This window comes from Girardinichthys multiradiatus, chromosome 3 (genome assembly GCF_021462225.1).
Source record: "Girardinichthys multiradiatus isolate DD_20200921_A chromosome 3, DD_fGirMul_XY1, whole genome shotgun sequence".
Lineage (NCBI taxonomy): Eukaryota > Metazoa > Chordata > Actinopteri > Cyprinodontiformes > Goodeidae > Girardinichthys > Girardinichthys multiradiatus.
Window position 1 is genome coordinate 46,349,586 of NC_061796.1, and position 19,879 is coordinate 46,369,464.

Consider the following 19,879-nt stretch of genomic DNA (forward strand, 5'->3'; position numbering starts at 1 on the left):
AAATTAATTTTTCATTTCAACTTTTACTACTTGAAGTATCCATAGATTTTGTGTCAGACTACCAGGTGCTACAAAAGTAGGCTATCCTTTCCTTTTTCTGAATGAAATTATTCTGTTCATAACTAAACTATTTACTTTTTATCTTCTTTTACTCCTTAAGCTGGTACACAGCAAGACTGTAATGTTTATTCTTGCCTTCTTTGTAAATAATAATGAAAATAACAATGTACAAATATGATTGTGTTGTGAAATGAAGATGGTGAAACAAAGAAAAATGCTGATTTCATTACGAAAGTTTGTGATTTCTTGTTTGTGTTAATTTGTTGTACTGGGATGACTGTATGATCAAATTATTTTCAGGCATTGCTGGTCACAATACTCATGATGTCTCTTGAAAGTTTGATGAAGAGTCGTCCCACTATATTGCCTGATGATGTGAGCGATAACCCTAAACATATATTTTTCTCCTAGGTGAAGAAGGCCTGAAAAGGCGGCTGGGACCAGCCTGACAAATGGGTCCATTGACACATTATTACTTAGGACATGAGATCTCTGGGGTTCAGGAACAATAGGAATCTAAAGATTGTGTTTGAGGGTTGAAAACGTGTGGTTGAGAAGAACGTGACAGGAATGAATGAAGGTCCAAGTGATGAATGATGTGGGCCACATGAGTGAAAGGTTTATGGATCTAATGGTATGTTTTAGTTTCTGTGAGCTTATTATTTGTTTGGGTTTTGATTCATAGTTGTGTTCAGACAACTAATGAACGTTGTGGAGCGCACCAAGTTTTGTTTTTCATTTGTTTTTCTCTAATGTCGGTATTCACTATATGTGTTCAGATGCTCGCAAGTTGTAACAATTTTCTGGGTTTTAGTTTCAAAGGGTGAAAACTTTAATTTCTTATAAATTTTCTTGAGGTGAAATTGGATCTAAATTCTATTTGGGATGGGAACAGAACCAAATAGAACCTGTCATTGTGCCATAGGGTTCTGGTTGAATAATTTGATGGTAAACGATTTGGCCGCCCAATCTTCTTTAAGAGGGGAGGCTGAAGCCAGGTGTCTTCTATTCAGATGACACCTGTAATTCTCTCATGTCCTTTTTTGATGATAAAATTAGGAAAATTCATCAGCAACTCCTATCACTTTTCTCTTTGATCCTCCTTTTCTGAGACAGCCTTTTTCTTCCTTTCTGCTTCCTCCAGTCTCTGAAATAGCTGACCTTATCCAGAAATCTAAACCCTCCACATGTTCATTAGATCCTCTTCCAACAGCTCTTGTAAAACTTTGCCTTTACTTTCTTCTTCCAATTGTCTCTGCCATCATTCACTCCTCTATTTCTTCCGGAATTGTACCTACTACCTTCAAAACTGCAGTTGTTAATCCTATCCACAAAAAAGCTGGACTGGATCCAAACAATTTCAATAATCTCCGCCCAATTTCTAACCTTCCATTCATTTCCAAAATTTTAGAAAAATCAGTGGCATCTCAACTCCATCTTCATTTAACCAAGAATAGTTTGTACGAACAGTTCCAGTTTGGTTTTCGTTCTGGTCACAACACAGAATCTGCTCTCCTTAGAATCACCAACACCCTTCTCATGGCAGCAGACTCAGGTTTACTGTCTCTTCTCATTCTCCTCGATCTCAGTGCAGCCTTCGACACAATTTCTCATTCACTCCTGCTTCATAGACTTTCTTCCATTGGTATCACACCCACACACCCCTCGCTTGGCTTCAGTCTTATCTTTCTGGCCGTACTTCATCCACGTTAAATCATTCAAGTCTCATTTATCCTCCGTGGTCTCTGGTGTGCCCCAGGGTTCTGTCCTGGGACCCTTCTTTTTATCATCTACCTTCTCCCCCTTGGTAGTATCTTCCGTAAATTTAACATCCACTTTCATTGTTTTGCTGATGACACCCAGCTCTTCTTATCCACTGCACCTGACTCTTTGTGCCCTCTTTCTTCCCTCACTTCCTGCTTAGCAGAAATAAAATCCTGGTTCACATCCAACTTTCTCAAATTAAACAGTGATAAAACTGAGTTTCTACTCATTGTCATTAAATCAATTCTCTCTAAAGTCAATAACTTTTCTCTCAGTGTTGACAGTTCTGTGGTCTCTCAAACCCCTCAGGTCAAAAGTCTGGGTGTCATTCTGGACAGCACTCTGTCTTTTAATTCTCATATTGATATTACCCGGTCTGCATATTTCCACCTTCGTAACATTAACTGACTTCATCCATCTCTTTCCCTGCACTCAGCTTCCATTTTATTCTTTTCCCCTTCAGGAGTCGGGGTTGGACTCTTTCATCACCCAGGCTGAAGTCACCGAGGTGGTTAAAAAGCTCCGGGGTGGCAAGGCTTCGGGGGTGGATGAGATCCGCCCTGAGTACCTCAAGTTTCTGGATGTTGTAGGGCTGTCATGGTTGACACGCCTCTTCAACATTGCGTGGCGGTTGGGGACAGTGCCTCTAGACTGGCAGACTGGGGTGGTGGTCCCCCTTCATAAGAAGGGGGACCGGAAGGTGTGTTCCAACTACAGGGAGATCACACTCCTCAGCCTCCCTAGTAAGGCCTACGCCAGGGTATTGGACAGGAGAGTCCGACCGATAGTCGAACCTCGTCTTCAGGAGGAGCAGTGTGGTTTTCGTCCCAGCCGTGGAACATTGGACCAGCTCTATACCCTCTACAGGGTGCTCGAGGGTTCATGGGAGTTTGCCCAACCGGTTCACATGTGTTTTGTGGACCTGGAGAAGGCATTCGACTGTGTCCCTCGTGATGCCCTGTGGGGGGTGCTCGAGGAGTATGGAATCGGGGGCCCTTTATTAGGGGCCATCCGGTCCCTGTACGAGCGGAGCAGGAGTTTGGTCCGCATTGCTGGCACTAAGTCGGCCCTGTTCCCAGTGCATGTTGGACTCCGGCAGGGCTGCCCTTTGTCACCGGTCCTGTTCATAACTTTTATGGACAGGATTTCTAGACGCAGCCAAGGGCCGGAGGGGGTCGGGTTTGGGGACCAGTGGATTTCATCTCTTCTTTTTGCGGATGACGTGGTCCTGCTGGTCCCCTCTAGCCAAGACCTACAGCATGCGCTGTGGCGGTTCGCAGCCGAGTGTGAAGCGGCTGGGATGAGGATCAGCTCCTCCAAGTCCGAGGCCATGGTACTCGACCGGAAAAGGGTGGCTTGTCCTCTTCAGGTTGGAGGGGAGTTCCTGCCTCAAGTGGAGGAGTTTAAGTATCTCGGGGTCTTGTTCATGAGTGAGGGAAGAATGGAGCGGGAGACCGACAGACGGATCGGTGCGGCTGCCACAGTAATGGGGTCGCTGTGCCGGTCCGTTGTGGTGAAGGGAGAGCTGAGCCGAAAAGCAAAGCTCTCAATTTACTGCTCGGTCTACGTTCCTACCCTCACCTATGGCCATGAACTTTGGGTCATGACCGAAAGAACGAGATCCCGGATACAAGCGGCTGAAATGAGCTTCCTCCGTAGGGTGGCCGGGCACTCCCTTAGAGATAGGGTGAGGAGCTTGGCCATCCGGGAGGGGCTCGGAGTAGAGCCGCTGCTCCTCCACATCGAGAGGAACCAGTTGAGGTGGCTTGGGCATCTATACCGGATGCCTCCTGGACGCCTTCCTCGGGAGGTGTTCCAGGCACATCCCACCAGGAGGAGGCCCAGGGGACGGCCCAGGACACGCTGGAGGGACTATGTCTCTCGGCTGGCCTGGGAACGCCTTGGGCTCCCCTTGGAGGAACTGGAGGAGGTGTCTGGAGAGAGGGACGTCTGGGCGTCTCTGCTGAGTCTGCTGCCCCCGCGACCCGGTCCCGGATAAGCGGAAGATGACGAGTACGAGGTTTATTTTCAAAGGTAGACTAATGGGCTCACAGATTAAATTCTGTCTGTGTTGAAAAGGGTTAATTTTTGTTCAAAATAAGCAAAAAAGAAACAAAATATTAACCATGTGTTCCTTTTTAAAGTGGCACCAAACCGAAAGCAGCCCCAAAGCCAGGTAACATAGCAGACCTTGTGACCCCCATTAGAGGCTGAACAAAATCTCTGAAAAGAAAAACACAGAAATGAAAGAAAATTAAATTTACTGACAAAAGTCATGAAAAATATTGATTTCCTTCAAGATATTTGGATCTGATGAGGACTTGACCCAAACAGGTGAATCTGTTCTTCAATGCGGTCAGCTTTGGACCAGCTTGTTGTGGGATTCCCATTAGGGAATAACAATGCATGTTTCACAGGAAAAGAAAAGGGCTCTTGAATTATGTATGGAAAGAAATAAAAGGTATAATTGGCAGCACAATGGAAAAATGCAATTATTACTGAAATTATTAAATGTGCTGTTACCAGCTAAATTAGCTGAGTGTAAATGTAAAGGGATTACTAGATGTCCTGAAAGAAAGCCAATATGACCCAAATCAATGTTCCACTGGGCTGCAAATGTGAGCCATGGGCAGAGCCATGTCTCAACAGGGGGGATAATTGGCCTAGTGAACAAACGATTAACAAAGGATTCACTACATATGGATTTAATACTTACTCAAAAAAAAAAATTGTGCATCTTGTTTGACATGTCTGGAACATATCCCCCTATGCTATAACGATGGCAAAAGGGGCTACGTAAATATATAATTCCCACATTTGGAATTCCAAGAAGGATTTATAATTTTAATGGAACACAGTTTGTTAACAAAGTCATACAAGAACTTGGAACATGGCTACCACTCCCAGAGTGCAGGGTTGACAGAGAGAACATTGTTCCCTGTATCAGAGCAATGATATCAAGGATGGTTGGAGGAATTGTTGGTACAATGTTGCCGCAGGATTACCAGACCAGGACTATGATGACACTATTTAGAAAGAGTCACTAAACTTAACAACAGTTTAATGTTTAATGAGGTGTATGCATAAAGCCTTTTGGAACTGTATACATAGATGTGATATTAAACTGACCAATAATAAACAGGAGGGAATTGTTGGAAAAATGTACCATAAATTCTGGACTATAAGCAGCTACTTTTTTCCCACACTCTAACAACAATGTGGCCTTTAATACGGTGCGGCTAATGCGTGTTTTTTTCTTTTTCTTTTCATGGCGCTAAAAACAGTTTGCCTGGTAACAGTAGACCCATAAAATCGATGAGTAGTTCAGAGGTCCAATGAAATTGTGCGATACATTACGGTATTGTAAATTAGTCATTTGTACCGGTACTCATTAACATGGAAAACTCTCAAAGATAACCATATGATGCAGCTTTTAAGTTAAATTCGATAGATCTGGTGATTAAATAAGGAAATCGAGCTGCTGTACGTCATCTTGGCATAAACGAATTGATGGTGAGATGGTGGAGATACCAGAGTGAAGAACTGAGTCGATGCAAAAAGACGACAAAAGCTTTCAGAGGTAATCATAGCAGATGACCCGAACTTGAAAAGTTTCTTGAAGACTGGGTAAACACACAGAGAGCAGGCGGCCGCGGTGTTTCCACCGTGCAGATCAGACTGAAGGCTAAAGCTATCGCCAACGAAATGAAAATCAAAGATTTTAGAGGTGGGCCATCGTGGTGCTTTAGATTTATGAGACCAAAAGACCTGGGTGTCAGGGCACGCACGACTATGTGTCAGCTGCTGCCTCCCGACTACGAGGAAAAACTTGCTAACTTTCGGACATTCACTCAAACAAAGATGGCGGAGAATTCTATCGCGGCTGATGAAATCATAAATATGGATGAAGTACCTTTGACGTTTGACCTGCCTCTCACTCGGACTGTTAATAAAAAAGGTGACTTGTCCATCACAGTGAAAACAAGTGGCCATGTGAGAACGCATTTTACTTGCAATTGTAGTGGAATTTTCTTATCAAAGTGGGAGAGAAATTTACTCATTAAAAGAGCAAAACCGGGCTTTGTCTTTATAAGTTTTATTCAAAGGCATTCAGCGTTTGAATGACTCTGTCACTGAGCAAGTCAGTTAAGGAGAGCCACGAACACCATTTACACACATGTATTTATACCAAACATGACAGTGTTATCTCAACTTCAAAGAGTGTGTTTTATGGCCATAGACCCTCCTCGGGTCAGAGGTAACAAAGTTATCTAAGAACAGACCATTGGCTCTTCCTAAATGATGGGTTTTAACCATTCAACCTCTGATAATGGCTTTTACAGCTTACAACACAAATGTTCAAAGGCGAGAGGTAACCTAAAGGTCATACACTTTGGAACACTTAATGCAAGAATTTCCATCCCACATTCTGAGTTGCACAGCATCCGGACTAAAGCTTCCACTGATGGTGATTTTGACAATGCCAAAGGAAGAATTTCCAAAAGAAATCGTGGTGAAAGTCAGTAAGAAAGGCTGGATGGAAGAAAGCCTAATTAAGGAATGGCTGACGGAGTGCTATGCAAGCGACCAGGGGGATTTTTTCGCAGAAAAAAAACATTGCTCGTTATGGACAGCATGAGGGCCCTTATAACAGATTCTGTGAAAGCTGCTATCAAGAGTTCCAACTCAATTCCAGCTGTGATTCCTGGGGGCACCACGAAGTATTTGCAGCCACTGGACATCAGCGTAAACCGGGCATTTAAAGTGGCACTGCGCATTGAGTGGGAGGCTTGGATGACGAGCGTATGCGAAGAGCATCTTTCAGTCAAGTCTGCCAGTGGATGATAAATATGTGGAGCCGCGTCAAAACATCCACCATCACCAGCGGTTTTTGAAAGGCCGGACTGCTGCGTGGTGAAGAGGACCGCATAGGCTCAAGTGAGAGTGACAATGAAGAGACTGAAGTGAGTGACAAGATCCTACAGCTGTTCAATTCAGACACTGAAGAAGAGGACTTTCAATTCAATTCAGTTTTATTTATATAGTGCCAATTCACAACACATGTTGTCTTGACTTTGATGGTTTTAGCGCACAGGAGGAAGATGAAGAAGGCAATTACTGATTTTTCTTGGTAAGCTGATATATGTCGGTATATATATTACCAGTCAACAGGACATATTCTAATGTTGTTCTGCACTGTTCAGTTAAAAGCATATACGGTACATACATATACCAGTATTTAAAAGTGGCTGTGTTAGAGTCACTGTTTGGAAAAAAAAGCATTTGTAGCCTAATATTTACTGTATTTGTGTTACCATACGGATTAAATTAAAAGTTTTAAAAAATCCTCAGTTATAATATCTTTCTGTGTCAATATATCATAACGTGGGATACCAGTGGCTTAAAATCCGGTGCGGCCTGTACAAATACGAAATTTATTTTCTTTCTCAAATTAGAGCGTGCGGCTTTTAATCAGGTGTGCTCTGTAGTCCGGAATTTACGGTATATAAGTTATTATTGTTTAGATTAAACCATGTTTATGTCTGAAGTTCTACTATAGTTAAGATGATTTCTGATTCCTACGATTGCTTTTTTAGTGTGAAAAAGTGTTTGTAGAAGGTTAAGGAAATGCGGTCTGGAGTGGCTCACTCCCTGGACATGACAAGCTTGTACCATATATGGGAATGACTACACTTTTAGGTTGAAATATCTGTAAGAATTGGCTGAACCAATTCCTGCTTTTTGCTTGTAGGAATGTGAGTTGTAAATAAAAGGCTGGTGCAAGGATTTTTCCTTTGTGAGAAGGAAGTCGCTGTTCGGCAGAAGACTGTCTCGCCCTTTCATCCTGCCTGCCTACCTGTGAGTTTTGCCTTTGTTGGATTTAAATAAATCATCGTTCTGCCTCGCCATGCCGACTCCTTGCCTGTCTCTGCACTTTGGTCCGCAACAAAAAACCCCCACATATGACACGTAGATTCTCAATGAAGGCAGCAAACCAAATATTGAAAATTAACTTTAAATGTGTTTTATATTTTAGATTCATTAAAGTAGCCGCCCTTTGCTGTGATGACTGAAATATTAACCTTTAGCCGTCTCTCAATGAACCTCTGGGAAATTCTTTCAAGACTCTTTAGAAAACCATTTCCTGGAGAGAACGCCAAGAGATCAAAGCAGTAATCAGAGCAAAGGATGGTTATTTGGAAGAACCTAAAATATAAAAATGTTTAGAGTTATTTCACGCTTTTTGTTTACTATATATTTCCATGTGTGTTCATTCATAGTGTTGATGCCTTTGGTGAGAATCTACACTGTAAATAATCATGAAATTAAAGAGACCCATTAAGTGAGAAAGTGTATCTAAACCTCTAGGATGGACACAGGATATGCTTATATGTTTATAGAATGTAGAAAGAATAATCATAATAGTGCCGGACTCTGGGAGTTCCTGTTTGTATTTTTGTGCCTGCTATTTACTTTGTTTCACCTCTAGGTGTCGATTGTGTGCTGTTGGGTTTGGACAGGTGTTCTCCATCTCCATGATCAAGCTGGGAGGTTTATAAGGAGCATGCTGCCAGCACTTTGACGCCTGAGTGTTTTGCCTCTGTGGTACATTCAACTGGCCAAGTTTATGATACCCATGTTTATTCTAAGCTTTGACTTATCAGTCTTGTCCTTGCTTATTTTCCAGGTTCAGTTTAGGACCCAGTTCAAGCTCCCTGAAGAACCTACCTGACCTCACCTCCGTTGCCAAGATTTCCAGTCTGGCTTTGCTGGTCGCCGTTGGACTCTATAACCTCAGCACCTCCGAGCAAAACCTGTCCACCCTCCCGCGAGCGGCACCACTGGACCAAATCAGTAAGGAAACAACAAATCAAAGTTCTGATCTGTGGAAAGGATCAGTTATCAAAGTGACCAGGCTTACCAAACTTACCAGACCTGGAATAACTCCCCTCCGGTGGACCAGCACCTGCAACAAACTGTAAGATACCTCATACTGCAAAATCCCCATTGTCATCATCCTCTACTTACCTGTTACCCTTCCATGCAGCCGAGAGGTTCCAGTCCCAGATCCCACCTCCATCGGACCTGTGAACAAATAAACACGTCAAACTTCATTTTTTTTCTAAGTGTTTTCTGCATGTGGGTCAGATTGGCAACTAAAATGACAAATAGGTTGTGTAAAGAGGAAGTGTAAAGATCTCTCTGCTTTTTGTTTTTGTCTATATTGTTGTAAATATTATTGTTGGACCCCAATATGAATATCTGTAGTTTTACTTCAGATAATGGGGATCTTATGAAAATGAAATAAGATTAAAAAAAATAAACTGCAGATGAAAACTGATTACTGTGTTCATCTATGAACGTGTGTTCATTTAAGCCTCACTTCCTTCAATATCCACAGTGAAGCTAATGTTAGCTTAGCTAAATTCCAAATCTAATATTAATTACCATAATTTTAGAGCACATGTCTACTGCTGTCAAAACACATCCATGACTTATTAAACTGTAAATTATTTAATGACAGTCCAGGGAGAAGTAGCAACCAGCTCAGCTTCACCGTAACAGCTCAGCCGATCTAAATGATAGCGACCGCGTATCCAAAAAGATGACACAATCACCCCACCCAACACGCTGCAACCCCTCTGCACCACCATCTAGCTGCCCCTCCACCAACCCCCTGAACATGACTGCCAGCGGAGCAGCAAACCGCCAACCTCCCCAACCACCTGGACGACACCATCAACCCCAGTCCACCCGGGACCTTTTCACTGCAAAGCAATCTTCTTTAAATCTTTTTTAAAAATCTCAGTTTAATCAACGTGTGACATATCACAACAGCTAATTATTTAATATAAACTGTTTTACACAAAAAGCCTTGAAGTCACTTTTGTTGTAATTTGGGTTTTTACCCATGATGATATGATTTTTTTCAATTTAGTTAAATATAGATACGATGGAAGTTTATTATGTTCCCTACAGAAAGTGGGAAAACTTCTTCTGAACTTTTCCTTCTCATACCAGCACTGACATTTGCAGGTTGGTCAGTTGGTACCCTATAAAAATGTAACATTATGTATTATGTATTATTCAGACTCTAACCTTAAAAACTGGCTCAGAGTTTATCTGTTCTTTCTTTCTAGGTGAAACGACTAAAGGAGCTACATCCATTAACATTTACTTTTCCTTCCCATAGAAAGTACTCCTGGATCAGTGCTTCTTTGTTCTCTTTGTGTCTCTGCTCTGTTCTCTCTAACCCCCAGTCGGTCGTGGCAGATGGCCGCTCACACTGAGCCTGGTTCTGCTGGAGGTTTCTTCCTGTTAAAAGGGAGTTTTTCCTCTCCACTGTCGCTACATGCATGCTCAGTATGAGGGATTGCTGCAAAGTCAACACCAGTGACTGTCCACTGTCTCTACATGCTCATCCAGGAGGAGTGAATGCTACAAGTCACTGACTGGATGCAATCTGCTGGGTTTCCTTAGACAGAAAAACGTTTTATCCAATTTGAATAAATAACTGAATCTGACTGCACTGTTCAATGGTTACGATTAATTGGAATGTATGAACCTGACTTTGTGAAGTGCATTGAGACAACATGTGTTGTGAATTGGCGCTTTATAAATAAAACTGAATTGAATTGAATGTATTGATAAAACTTTATTAATAAAACATCTGCTTTATTTGACAAGAACAGAGACACATATGTTATCTAGAGCTTGACTACTTTATTAGAGTTTCACCTGCATCAACAGTTTGTCATCCTGATGCCTGCAACATGTCCACCATATTCTGCTCCTGTCCAGCCTGAAACCACTGAACTGAGGAAGTCAAAGACATTACTAGACTGACACAGAGAACCAGTTGAGGAAGAGGTGAATAATACCAAAGAACTAGTAACATTATTCAATAAACACAGAGGGAAGCAGAAGAAATGAATCAGAAAGAGAATATTTCAAAAGGTTCATTCTTTATTCAAAATGACAGAGAGGAAGAGCTTTCTTTACAGAGGAAGAACAAAATTAAAGTGATACAGTGGATTATTTGCTCGTTGCCAACAGGTGAACCAACAGTTTCTCTAACTTTAAATGTCTGCTGTTGGTTTATTTTTATAGAAAAAGTTAAGAGAAAATATGATTTTTGCTTTGTGGAGGATCTTGTTTTTAATCTTATGAAAAGTCTGAAGATTAAAATAAGATTACAGAGATGTCAACAGACAGACAAAATAAAAGCTGTAAAAATTCAACTTAACATTAGTTCTAAAAAAAATAACACAGGAAACTGAATAATACAGAAAGACCAAAGAATAAAATTAGAAAACAGTCGATGACTAAAGAAACATTTCTGCACTCAGACCAAGAAGTGGAAATAAAACTACATGTGTAAAAATAAATGTTAAGATGTTTGACCATGCTGGACAATGACCTCTAAGACACAGTGACCCTGAGGTTTTTAAACACATCAGAGCTGATCCAACGCTGTGGATATTGGATCGGCTAAAGTGAAGATGGATCTGCTTTGGATCGGCTGGAGGAATGTCAGAGAAAATGTGTGACATCATCTTGATCTGTGCGGTTCTGAACAAAGTCGGATTTAATTTGATGTTCTGAAGCGTGATGAACTGATCTGGGTCTGAAGGACCTGAAGGATCTAATCTATGATAAATTTTGCACCATAATCTGCATCAGTTTTGGATAAACAAGGACCGATGTGACACTGGTTAAACTACATCAACCTCCAGCAATGCTGCCCTGTTTCTCATGACATTCACTCAATGCTTCCAGTTACTGTCAGATGCTGCAGCAACTGCCTGAAAACACTGTCAGCCCACTGTCCACTGGTGATGCCACCATGGGATGCCAGCTCAGATAAAATCATTTATATTCTCATCGTTGGTCTGCATGAAAAGAAAATGACATGCAGATCAGAGCATTCCATCCAGCTGCTGATCTGTTTCTGACACTGAGCTTAACATCATGAACAAATTCACTTAAAACTATTTGAGATAATTCTGTATTTACAGTTATTGGCAGTGATAGGGCCCTCTCAGAAACTGAATAATACAAAAAGAACAAAATTAGAAAACAGTCGATGAGAAAAGAAACATTTCTGCACTTAGACCAAGAAGTGGAAATAAAACTAGTGATAGGGCCCTCTGTCAGGGAAAGCTGTAAAGTTCTTCCTAAAGCTCTGCTTTCATGGAGAGGGAAGGAATATTAGAAATATGGAGAAATCATAAAGTTTCCAACAGAAAGGAAATAAAATCATGTTTTTATAACTGTTCTTAATATTCATACATTGATAATTCAAACATGTGCAACACAAAGAGAAGAGATACAGTGTTAATTAATCTGATCTTATCAGGACGTCACGCTCACAGATAAACCGGTTCTCAAACTTATTCTCTACTCGGTCCCAGTTCTCACTGTAATTCTTCTGAGGGATCAGCAGAGCATATGGACCTGGAGTACCATAAATCCCATTAATCCAGTACCTTTGAAAGGAAACACAAATATTATTAAAGTAATCCATCAGTTTCAGCAACTAAATACAAATTAAAATTAAAAATGACAAAATGTTCATAAAAATGAGAGCAGCACCCTGATTCTGACTGAGCTTCTGCAGAGTTGCAGGTTGAAATCCTGAGACTAACTCAGCCTCAGCTTCTAACTAGTGAACAAGTTTAGCAGAATAAATCCACTCTAGCAATTAAATAATAAAACATAGAAATATTTTGTGAGTTGGATATTTTAACTTAATTCGTAGCTTTTTAGCAGGATTATTGAACGCAGCTCAGTCATATTGTAATAAAATGATAAACTGTAAAGGAAGCATTTTTCATACAACTTAAACTTCAGTTCACTGCTTATTTTATTTACTGAGAATATTTCATAACCTTCGTGGTTTTGTTACATTCAGCAAAATAAACTCTGCAAAGGGAGTGGTCATGCTTTGCATTAATTAGTACTGATTCATTTCTCTCCACTGTTACCAAGTTCATGTTGCACTGGTGCATAAACGGCACAGTTGTTTGGTTTCTTAAGTTAAAATACATAAAGATGCTTTTCTTTGGCAATGTTCACACTGTAAATAAATAAACTATATTTATTGCTCTAAAATCTGCCCTAAGAACAAAACTTCATCAGCAGAACACAAATAGAAGGAATACAAAAATAAAACTAAAGGAAATTAGCAACAGTATAAATCTACATGATGTTCACCAAATAACCTGTTTTTAGTTGCTCTATGAAGTTTAAATATGCAACGCTGATCGAAAAGTGTTTGAAGATGATGAACATGAAATAAGGAGATTCCAGGATTTTTCTCTTACTTCAGAGTATCAATGCGTCCATCAACCCAGGTCCAGTTACTGTTAACTTCTCGTAACCCCAACCAGTATCCATGGTAGGTGTCATAGTAGTAACTGGAGCGATTACTTACAAATTTCTGTAAATCATGAAACAACAAATCATTAAAACAATCACCTCTACATGTCAGTATGTGATGTCATTTGGAAACTTAAAGTTGTGATGTTGGTGTGAGAGCTCACCTGTTCTTCCAGACTGTCAATAACAACCAGATCTGCACCTTTGGTTCTGCAATACTGTCGACTTTGTTCCCAAGTCTTCCATGTAGAGGATTCATAGTTAAACAGGTAGCAGCTTTTCTTCAACATAATCCAACCATCCAGACAGGGCTTACACTCTGTGTTAATAAAACATAATTAAGTTGATATTAAATAATATGATTTTTCTCTCACAAAACAAAGCAAAACATCTGGAGTTCACAGGTTTGTCTCTGCTTAGCCTCTCAGCACATTGATCAATTCATCATCAATCAAATATAGGCTGTGTCTCACCTGAGTCAAATAATTATGTCATTATCTGGACTCTGTAGGTTGAATCTGTAATTCATCCCTTTGATATACTGTAGGTGAGTTGGACCAGGGACACATCTAAAAGTGGCAGGTCACCAGCCTTCAAGGACTGGAGTTTGAGGCCCTGCCGTAGAGCCTATGTGCAAGCAATCTATACTATGGGGAATCCACCAAGAGAGTTTTGGTGTCATTTCAAAATGCAAGAAATATGAACAAAGTGAGAGATAATCTGGGGTCTCCAACCTTGGGGTGCTTAGCATCCTTCATAGTCCAGTTTATGTTCTAAAGATAATACTCAGCAACCCAACTGGACCAGAGATAACATTTTTACTCCTCTACTCTCCACCTACCTTATGAGCCACCTGAGCAGAAAGCACAGAATAGGAACAGGTTGAGTAATTAACAAGATTATTTACAAAGAAATAAAATGGGTCCAACAGCAACATTCTTAAACCAAATCACAGGTTGTAGACTTCAGTCAAGTGAACTTAACCCTGATCCTTCAGCTGGTTGGAGATGTTTATCATGTCATACTTTACAATACTGCAGTTCCCTTGTTTATAATCTGGGTACTTCTTAAAAATAAAACCTTCTGCTATTTGGTAGAAAGTCATCAGGTATATGGTTACATCATCATGGTAGAAAACTTACTTCTTTGGGGACAAAAGTCTTTCACTGGAAAGTTCTCAAATGTCAGGATGACCTCCAGAGTCCAGTTGAGGTTGTCTCTTTCTTTTCTCATCTCTGCAGTTTGATTCTCTAGGATTCTGGTCTTTTCCATCAGCTGCTTATTCTGCTCACTTAGGCTTCTCTTCTCCATCAGAAGTTGCTCAGTCTGGTTCTGTAGGACTTTGTTCTCCACCAGAAGTTGCTCAGTCTGGTTCTGTAGGACTTTGTTCTCCACCAGAAGTTGCTCGGTCTGATTTGTCAGGTTTCTGATTTCCAGAATCAAATGCTTATTTTCGTCTGCAAGGTCACTGATGGTTGTTTCCTGTTTCTTCATCACCGTGGTTACTATACAGGAAATAAGAAGACATATAAGTAATTTAATAAATTTATTTATAAAAGTTAATTTCCTGAATGTTTTTTTTTTCATAAATTTTGTACAAAATATTTAAAATAGTTTATTAAAATAAAATCTGTGGTTAAAGACCAACCTTTCTTATTCATCCACTATATAAATAGTATAAAATAAAAAGTAAACTCACTATTGACCAGGAGGACAACGCGCACCACCACCACCAGAAGAAAAAGTGTCCCCAAACACACCAGAGTGATGCAAGATTTCATCGCTGCTTGAACTTCTGTTTAGAGTAAGAACAGCGACCCACATCATTCACCACCATTGTGGACAGAGATAATAGAACCAATGTTAGAATATAATGGCCTTTCATTGTTTATATAAATTTTTTTATTTAATGAGACAGTTTTACTCATGAATATGACATGAGAACTGCAAATTCAGCACCAGCAAGAGCAAGTAAGAATCATTCCAGAAAAAGTTTAAAATAATAAAGTTTTCCTTCATTTTTCCTTAACACAGTTATAGTGTGTGGACCAGCAGACAAGATGGAAATTAGGCTAAATATTTTTCATGCAAAGTTAAAACACAGTTGCCACAGTAAGCCTGGCTTAAAGATCTTCCTTACAGTTCTAGTAAATACTTTCTATTCTAGGGTTTTACCCATCAGGCAATAATTAGAGCAGGAATAAATAATCAAAGCTCGTCTGGAAGAGATAAAGCTGACAGTCTCTTCATCTTTGAATAAAACATGGCAGCAAGATGAAGGTTTAAGATTTATCTGAATCAATCACAAGACTTCTGGATCAATGTTCTTTGAACAGTTAAGACCAAAATAAAGATGTTTGACTGTAATACCCAGCACCATGCATGGAATAAACCAAAGTAAGCAGATTATCACAAACACCTCCAACCAGCTGTCAAACACGGTGGTGGAGGGATGATGATTTGGGCTTGTTTTGCAGCCATAATACCTGGGCGCTTTGCAGTCATTGAATTGATCAGGAACTTCTCTGTATACCAAAGTCTTCTGGAGTCCTAGGTGAAGCTTCAGCTGCTACAGATGATCCACTTGAATCTGTCTTTCAGTGTTTAACTCTTTCTCTCATAGACATACAGGGGTTGGACAATGAAACTGAAACACCTGTCATTTTAGTGTGGGAGGTTTCATGGCTAAATTGGACCAGCCTGGTAGCCAGTCTTCATTGATTGCACATTGCACCAGTAAGAGCAGAGTGTGAAGGTTCAATTAGCAGGGTAAGAACACAGCTTTGCTCAAAATATTGAAATGCACACAACATTATGGGTGACATACCAGAGTTCAAAAGAGGACAAATTGTTGGTGCACGTCTTGCTGGCACATCTGTGACCAAGACAGCAAGTCTTTGTGATGTATCAAGAGCCACGGTATCCAGGGTAATGTCAGAATACCACCAAGAAGGACGAACCACATCCAACAGGATTAACTGTGGACGTAAGAGGAAGCTGTCTGAAAGGGATGTTTGGGTGCTAACCCGGATTGTATCCAAAAAACATAAAACCACGGCTGCCCAAATCACGGCAGAATTAAATGTGCACCTCAACTCTCCTGTTTCCACCAGAACTGTCCGTCGGGAGCTCCACAGGATCAATATACACGGCCGGGCTGCTATAGCCAAACCTTTGGTCACTCATGCCAATGCCAAACGTTGGATTCAATCGTGCAAGGAGCGCAAATCTTGGGCTGTGGACAATGTGAAACATGTATTGTTCTCTGATGAGTCCACCTTTACTGTTTTCCCCACATCCGGGAGAGTTACGGTGTGGAGAAGCCCCAAAGAAGCGTACCACCCAGACTGTTGCATGCCCAGAGTGAAGGTTGGGGGTGGATCAGTGATGGTTTGGGCTGCCATATCATGGCATTCCCTTGGCCCAATACTTGTGCTAGATGGGCTCTTCACTGCCAAAGACTACCGAACCATTCTTGAGGACCATGTGCATCCAATGGTTCAAACATTGTATCCTGAAGACGGTGCCGTGTATCAGTATGACAATGCACCAATACACACAGCAAGACTGGTGAAAGATTGGTTTGATGAACATGAAAGTGAAGTTGAACATCTCCCATGGCCTGCACAGTCACCAGATCTAAATATTATTGAGCCACTTTGGGGTGTTTTGGAGGAGCGAGTCAGGAAACGTGTTCTTCCACCAGTATCACGTAGTGACCTGGCCACTATCCTGCAAGAAGAATGGCTTAAAATCCCTCTGACCACTGTGCAGGACTTGTATATGCCATTCCCAAGATGAATGGATGCTGTATTGGCCGCAAAAGGAGGCCCTACACCATTCTAATAAATGATTGTGGTCTAAAACCAGGTGTTTCAGTTTCATTGTCCAACCCCTGTAGCTACTGACTGAACTTCTAGTGTTACTAACTCTATGTTCTCTATTTCATCCTCTAGGCTTAAAAACCGGCTCATAGTTAATCTGCTTAGCTGTCTTTCTCTCCTGGATGAAGCTTCTAAAGGAGCCACTACAGCCTTTAATGTTTTATTTTCCCATCACACAGAAAGGACTCCTGAATCAGTGCTTCTTTGTTCTCTTTGTGTCTCTGCTCTGTTCTCTCAAACCTCCAGTCGGTTGTGGCAGATGGCCGCTCACACTGAGCCTGGTTCTGGTTCTCCTGGAGGTTTCTTCCTGTTAAAAGGGAGTTTTTCCTCTCCACTGTCGCTACATGCTCATCCAGGAGGAGTGAATGCTGCAAGTCACTGACTGGATGCAATCTGCTGGGTTTCCTTAGAAAACCTTTTAAGCAACATGAATAAAAAACTGAATTTGACAGCATTTTTTCACTGCATTGTAGTCTTTATTTTTTGGTTTTTTTCTGAAAGTAGTTAAACATGTAATTCAGTGGAGGGAGGAGGAACACATGCAGCAAATCTCAGCGGGCCGGGACTTGAACCCGGGACAGTTGTGTCGAGGACTAAGGAACCCGTACATGGGTCGCGTGCTCTACTGCTGCACCACAAGCTGCGCCCAAACTGGAATGTATGTATTTATGTTTATGATTGGATTGAATTGACTTTGTAAAATGCCTTGAGACAACGTGTTTTGAATTGGTGCTATATAAATAAACTCAATGGAACATTATCAACCATAAATTATTTTGGTTTATCTCCAGCTTATGCAATAAAAGTCATGATAATTTCCTTTGTCTGTGGGCTCAAAAAGAGCCTCATTAATAGAGTAGCATCAGTGTAACTAATTAGACTTATGCTTAATTTTCTTGTTAGAACAGAATGTTGCACATTTCAGATTTAGAAAACTTACTTGTTGCAGTAGAGACACGTTCTTCAGGTTTTTCTCCAGGATTAGTCGTCATGTCTGCTTTTTCCTCTGTGTGAAACAAAAGAATAGCTTTGAATGTCTGCATACCTTCATCTTGTTCAGGAACGACTACTTTTAGGCTTTTAATGAATCGCTTGTTCTGTTCGTACAATGACTGAACACCATATATTGTAAAAGATATTAACTTTACAGGTTTGAGTGAACTCTAATCCAGAGGTTGCTGCAGGTTCTACATTTGTTATTTAAGTTGAAAAAAAAGCCAAGGTCTCTTAACGTCTTGTAATAAGCTTGGATTCACTGCAGCCATTAGGAGGAAACTGATCCAACACCCGTGTCAATATTTTTGAAGTTTAGGAAAAGCACATTTGAATAAGAATGTCTTTAGCTGTTTTTTAAAATGGACCAAGAGCCCAAAATAATTTGCCTTTTTAATAAGGCAAACTACTGTTTTTGTAAAAAAAAATCCTGCAATTACATTAGCGTTATCTTTTTAAATGTACTAAATGTAGCCATTTCTGTGTTGTAATATGCATCTAAGTTTTGGTGAAACGATAAAGGGACTGATTAGACCGTAGATCTTCTTGTATTCTTGCAAATAAGCAGATTGGGATAAAAGCAGGAAGGTCAGTCAGTTATTTTCTATACTTTTTCCATAGTGGGTCATGAAGCATGGAGAAATTATCCTTTGCATTTAACCCATCCCTTAGGGAGCAGTGGGCTGCCATAAAGCATTCAAGGGTCATCTATGACGTATTTTATGGGGTGCTGCTTGTAAAATTACTCATTCAAAAACCGACAGCAATATTTTGAGTTATTTAGCCTCTCATAAGAGAAAAACTGGGGTGTCATAATAAGGAACCAGGCGAATCTGGTCCGAGCAACAATTATAGAGGCTGGGTTACAGTTTAACGGGTTTATTGATAAACAGGAAATGCACAAACAACTTAGGTAAGAGACTAGGTCAGGAAAAACAAGAGAAACAGAACTGCGGCTGCTGGTCTGATTACAACTCAGGTGAGTTAACAATCTGACGCCTCCTTCAGGGTTCCAGCTACTTAAGAAGGGTCGTCCTGATGAGTCCTGATGATCTTCAGCTCGGCTGCACCTGCCTGTCTCACCCTGCAGGAGGTGGTGAGAGAAAACCAGACACACAACAACACAACCTGTGCTCAGCCCCGTGGCATGACAAGGGGTTCATTTTAGAAAGTCCGAATTTCACCATGTCACTCATACATTTAGAAATGTCACAGAACTAAACCTTTAGTACGTAAGCTAAATATATAAAATATAAATAAATAGTTTGCAAATTGAATATTTTGATTGTAAATTAAAAATTTAGCTCAGACCTAAATATTCAGTTTGGAATTGTAACCTTAATATTTAGCAACAAACTAAATGTTTGGAAGCATTTTGTTCAGAACTAAATATTTAACTTGCTAATTAAAAATATTTAGTATTTAGTTTGGAACTGTAACATTTAAAAATGTATGAATAACATGGTGAAGAAATAACAGAAATCAACCCCCATTTTTTTTAACTTCTGACAGGCTAAATAATTTCAAATATTACTGTAAATGTTTGACTGTGTAACTTTACGAACAGCAACCCAGATTATTGGGACGTTAGTCACAGAGTCTTTAAGTGTTGCTTCAGAGCTCACTTCGGTTTCTGATTTTCTACTGAATAAAACAGTTAAAATAACAGTGGTGAATTAAATGATTTTCGTTTTATTAGTTAAAAAATTATAATCATGATAAAATCTAAGTGAACCATTTTTTCAGGTCTTGGGTTTTGGTTCATCTGGTTCTCACCATTAATTAATTTGTTCAGT

The 19,879-nt window shown here is 40.4% G+C and overlaps 1 protein-coding gene and 1 long non-coding RNA gene across 3 annotated transcripts in view; one reads left to right on the forward strand and one right to left on the reverse strand.

The window, feature by feature from the left end:
- Positions 1–19,879, reverse strand: part of LOC124865551 (C-type lectin domain family 4 member F-like) — a 99,281-nt gene that overhangs the window by 26,385 nt on the left and 53,017 nt on the right. Inside the window, exon 4 of one of the 2 annotated variants that reach the window (XM_047360733.1) lies at positions 18,031–18,096. The exons of the other annotated variant lie outside the window; for it this stretch is intronic. Within the exon in view, the coding sequence (XP_047216689.1) occupies positions 18,031–18,096 (66 nt within the window). The remainder of the gene's footprint in view (positions 1–18,030; positions 18,097–19,879) is intronic. 2 annotated transcript variants of the gene reach the window in all.
- On the forward strand, positions 8,470–8,939 carry LOC124865555. Its single transcript, XR_007037630.1, has 2 exons — positions 8,470–8,803; positions 8,873–8,939. It is a non-coding gene; the product is annotated as an uncharacterized LOC124865555 (long non-coding RNA).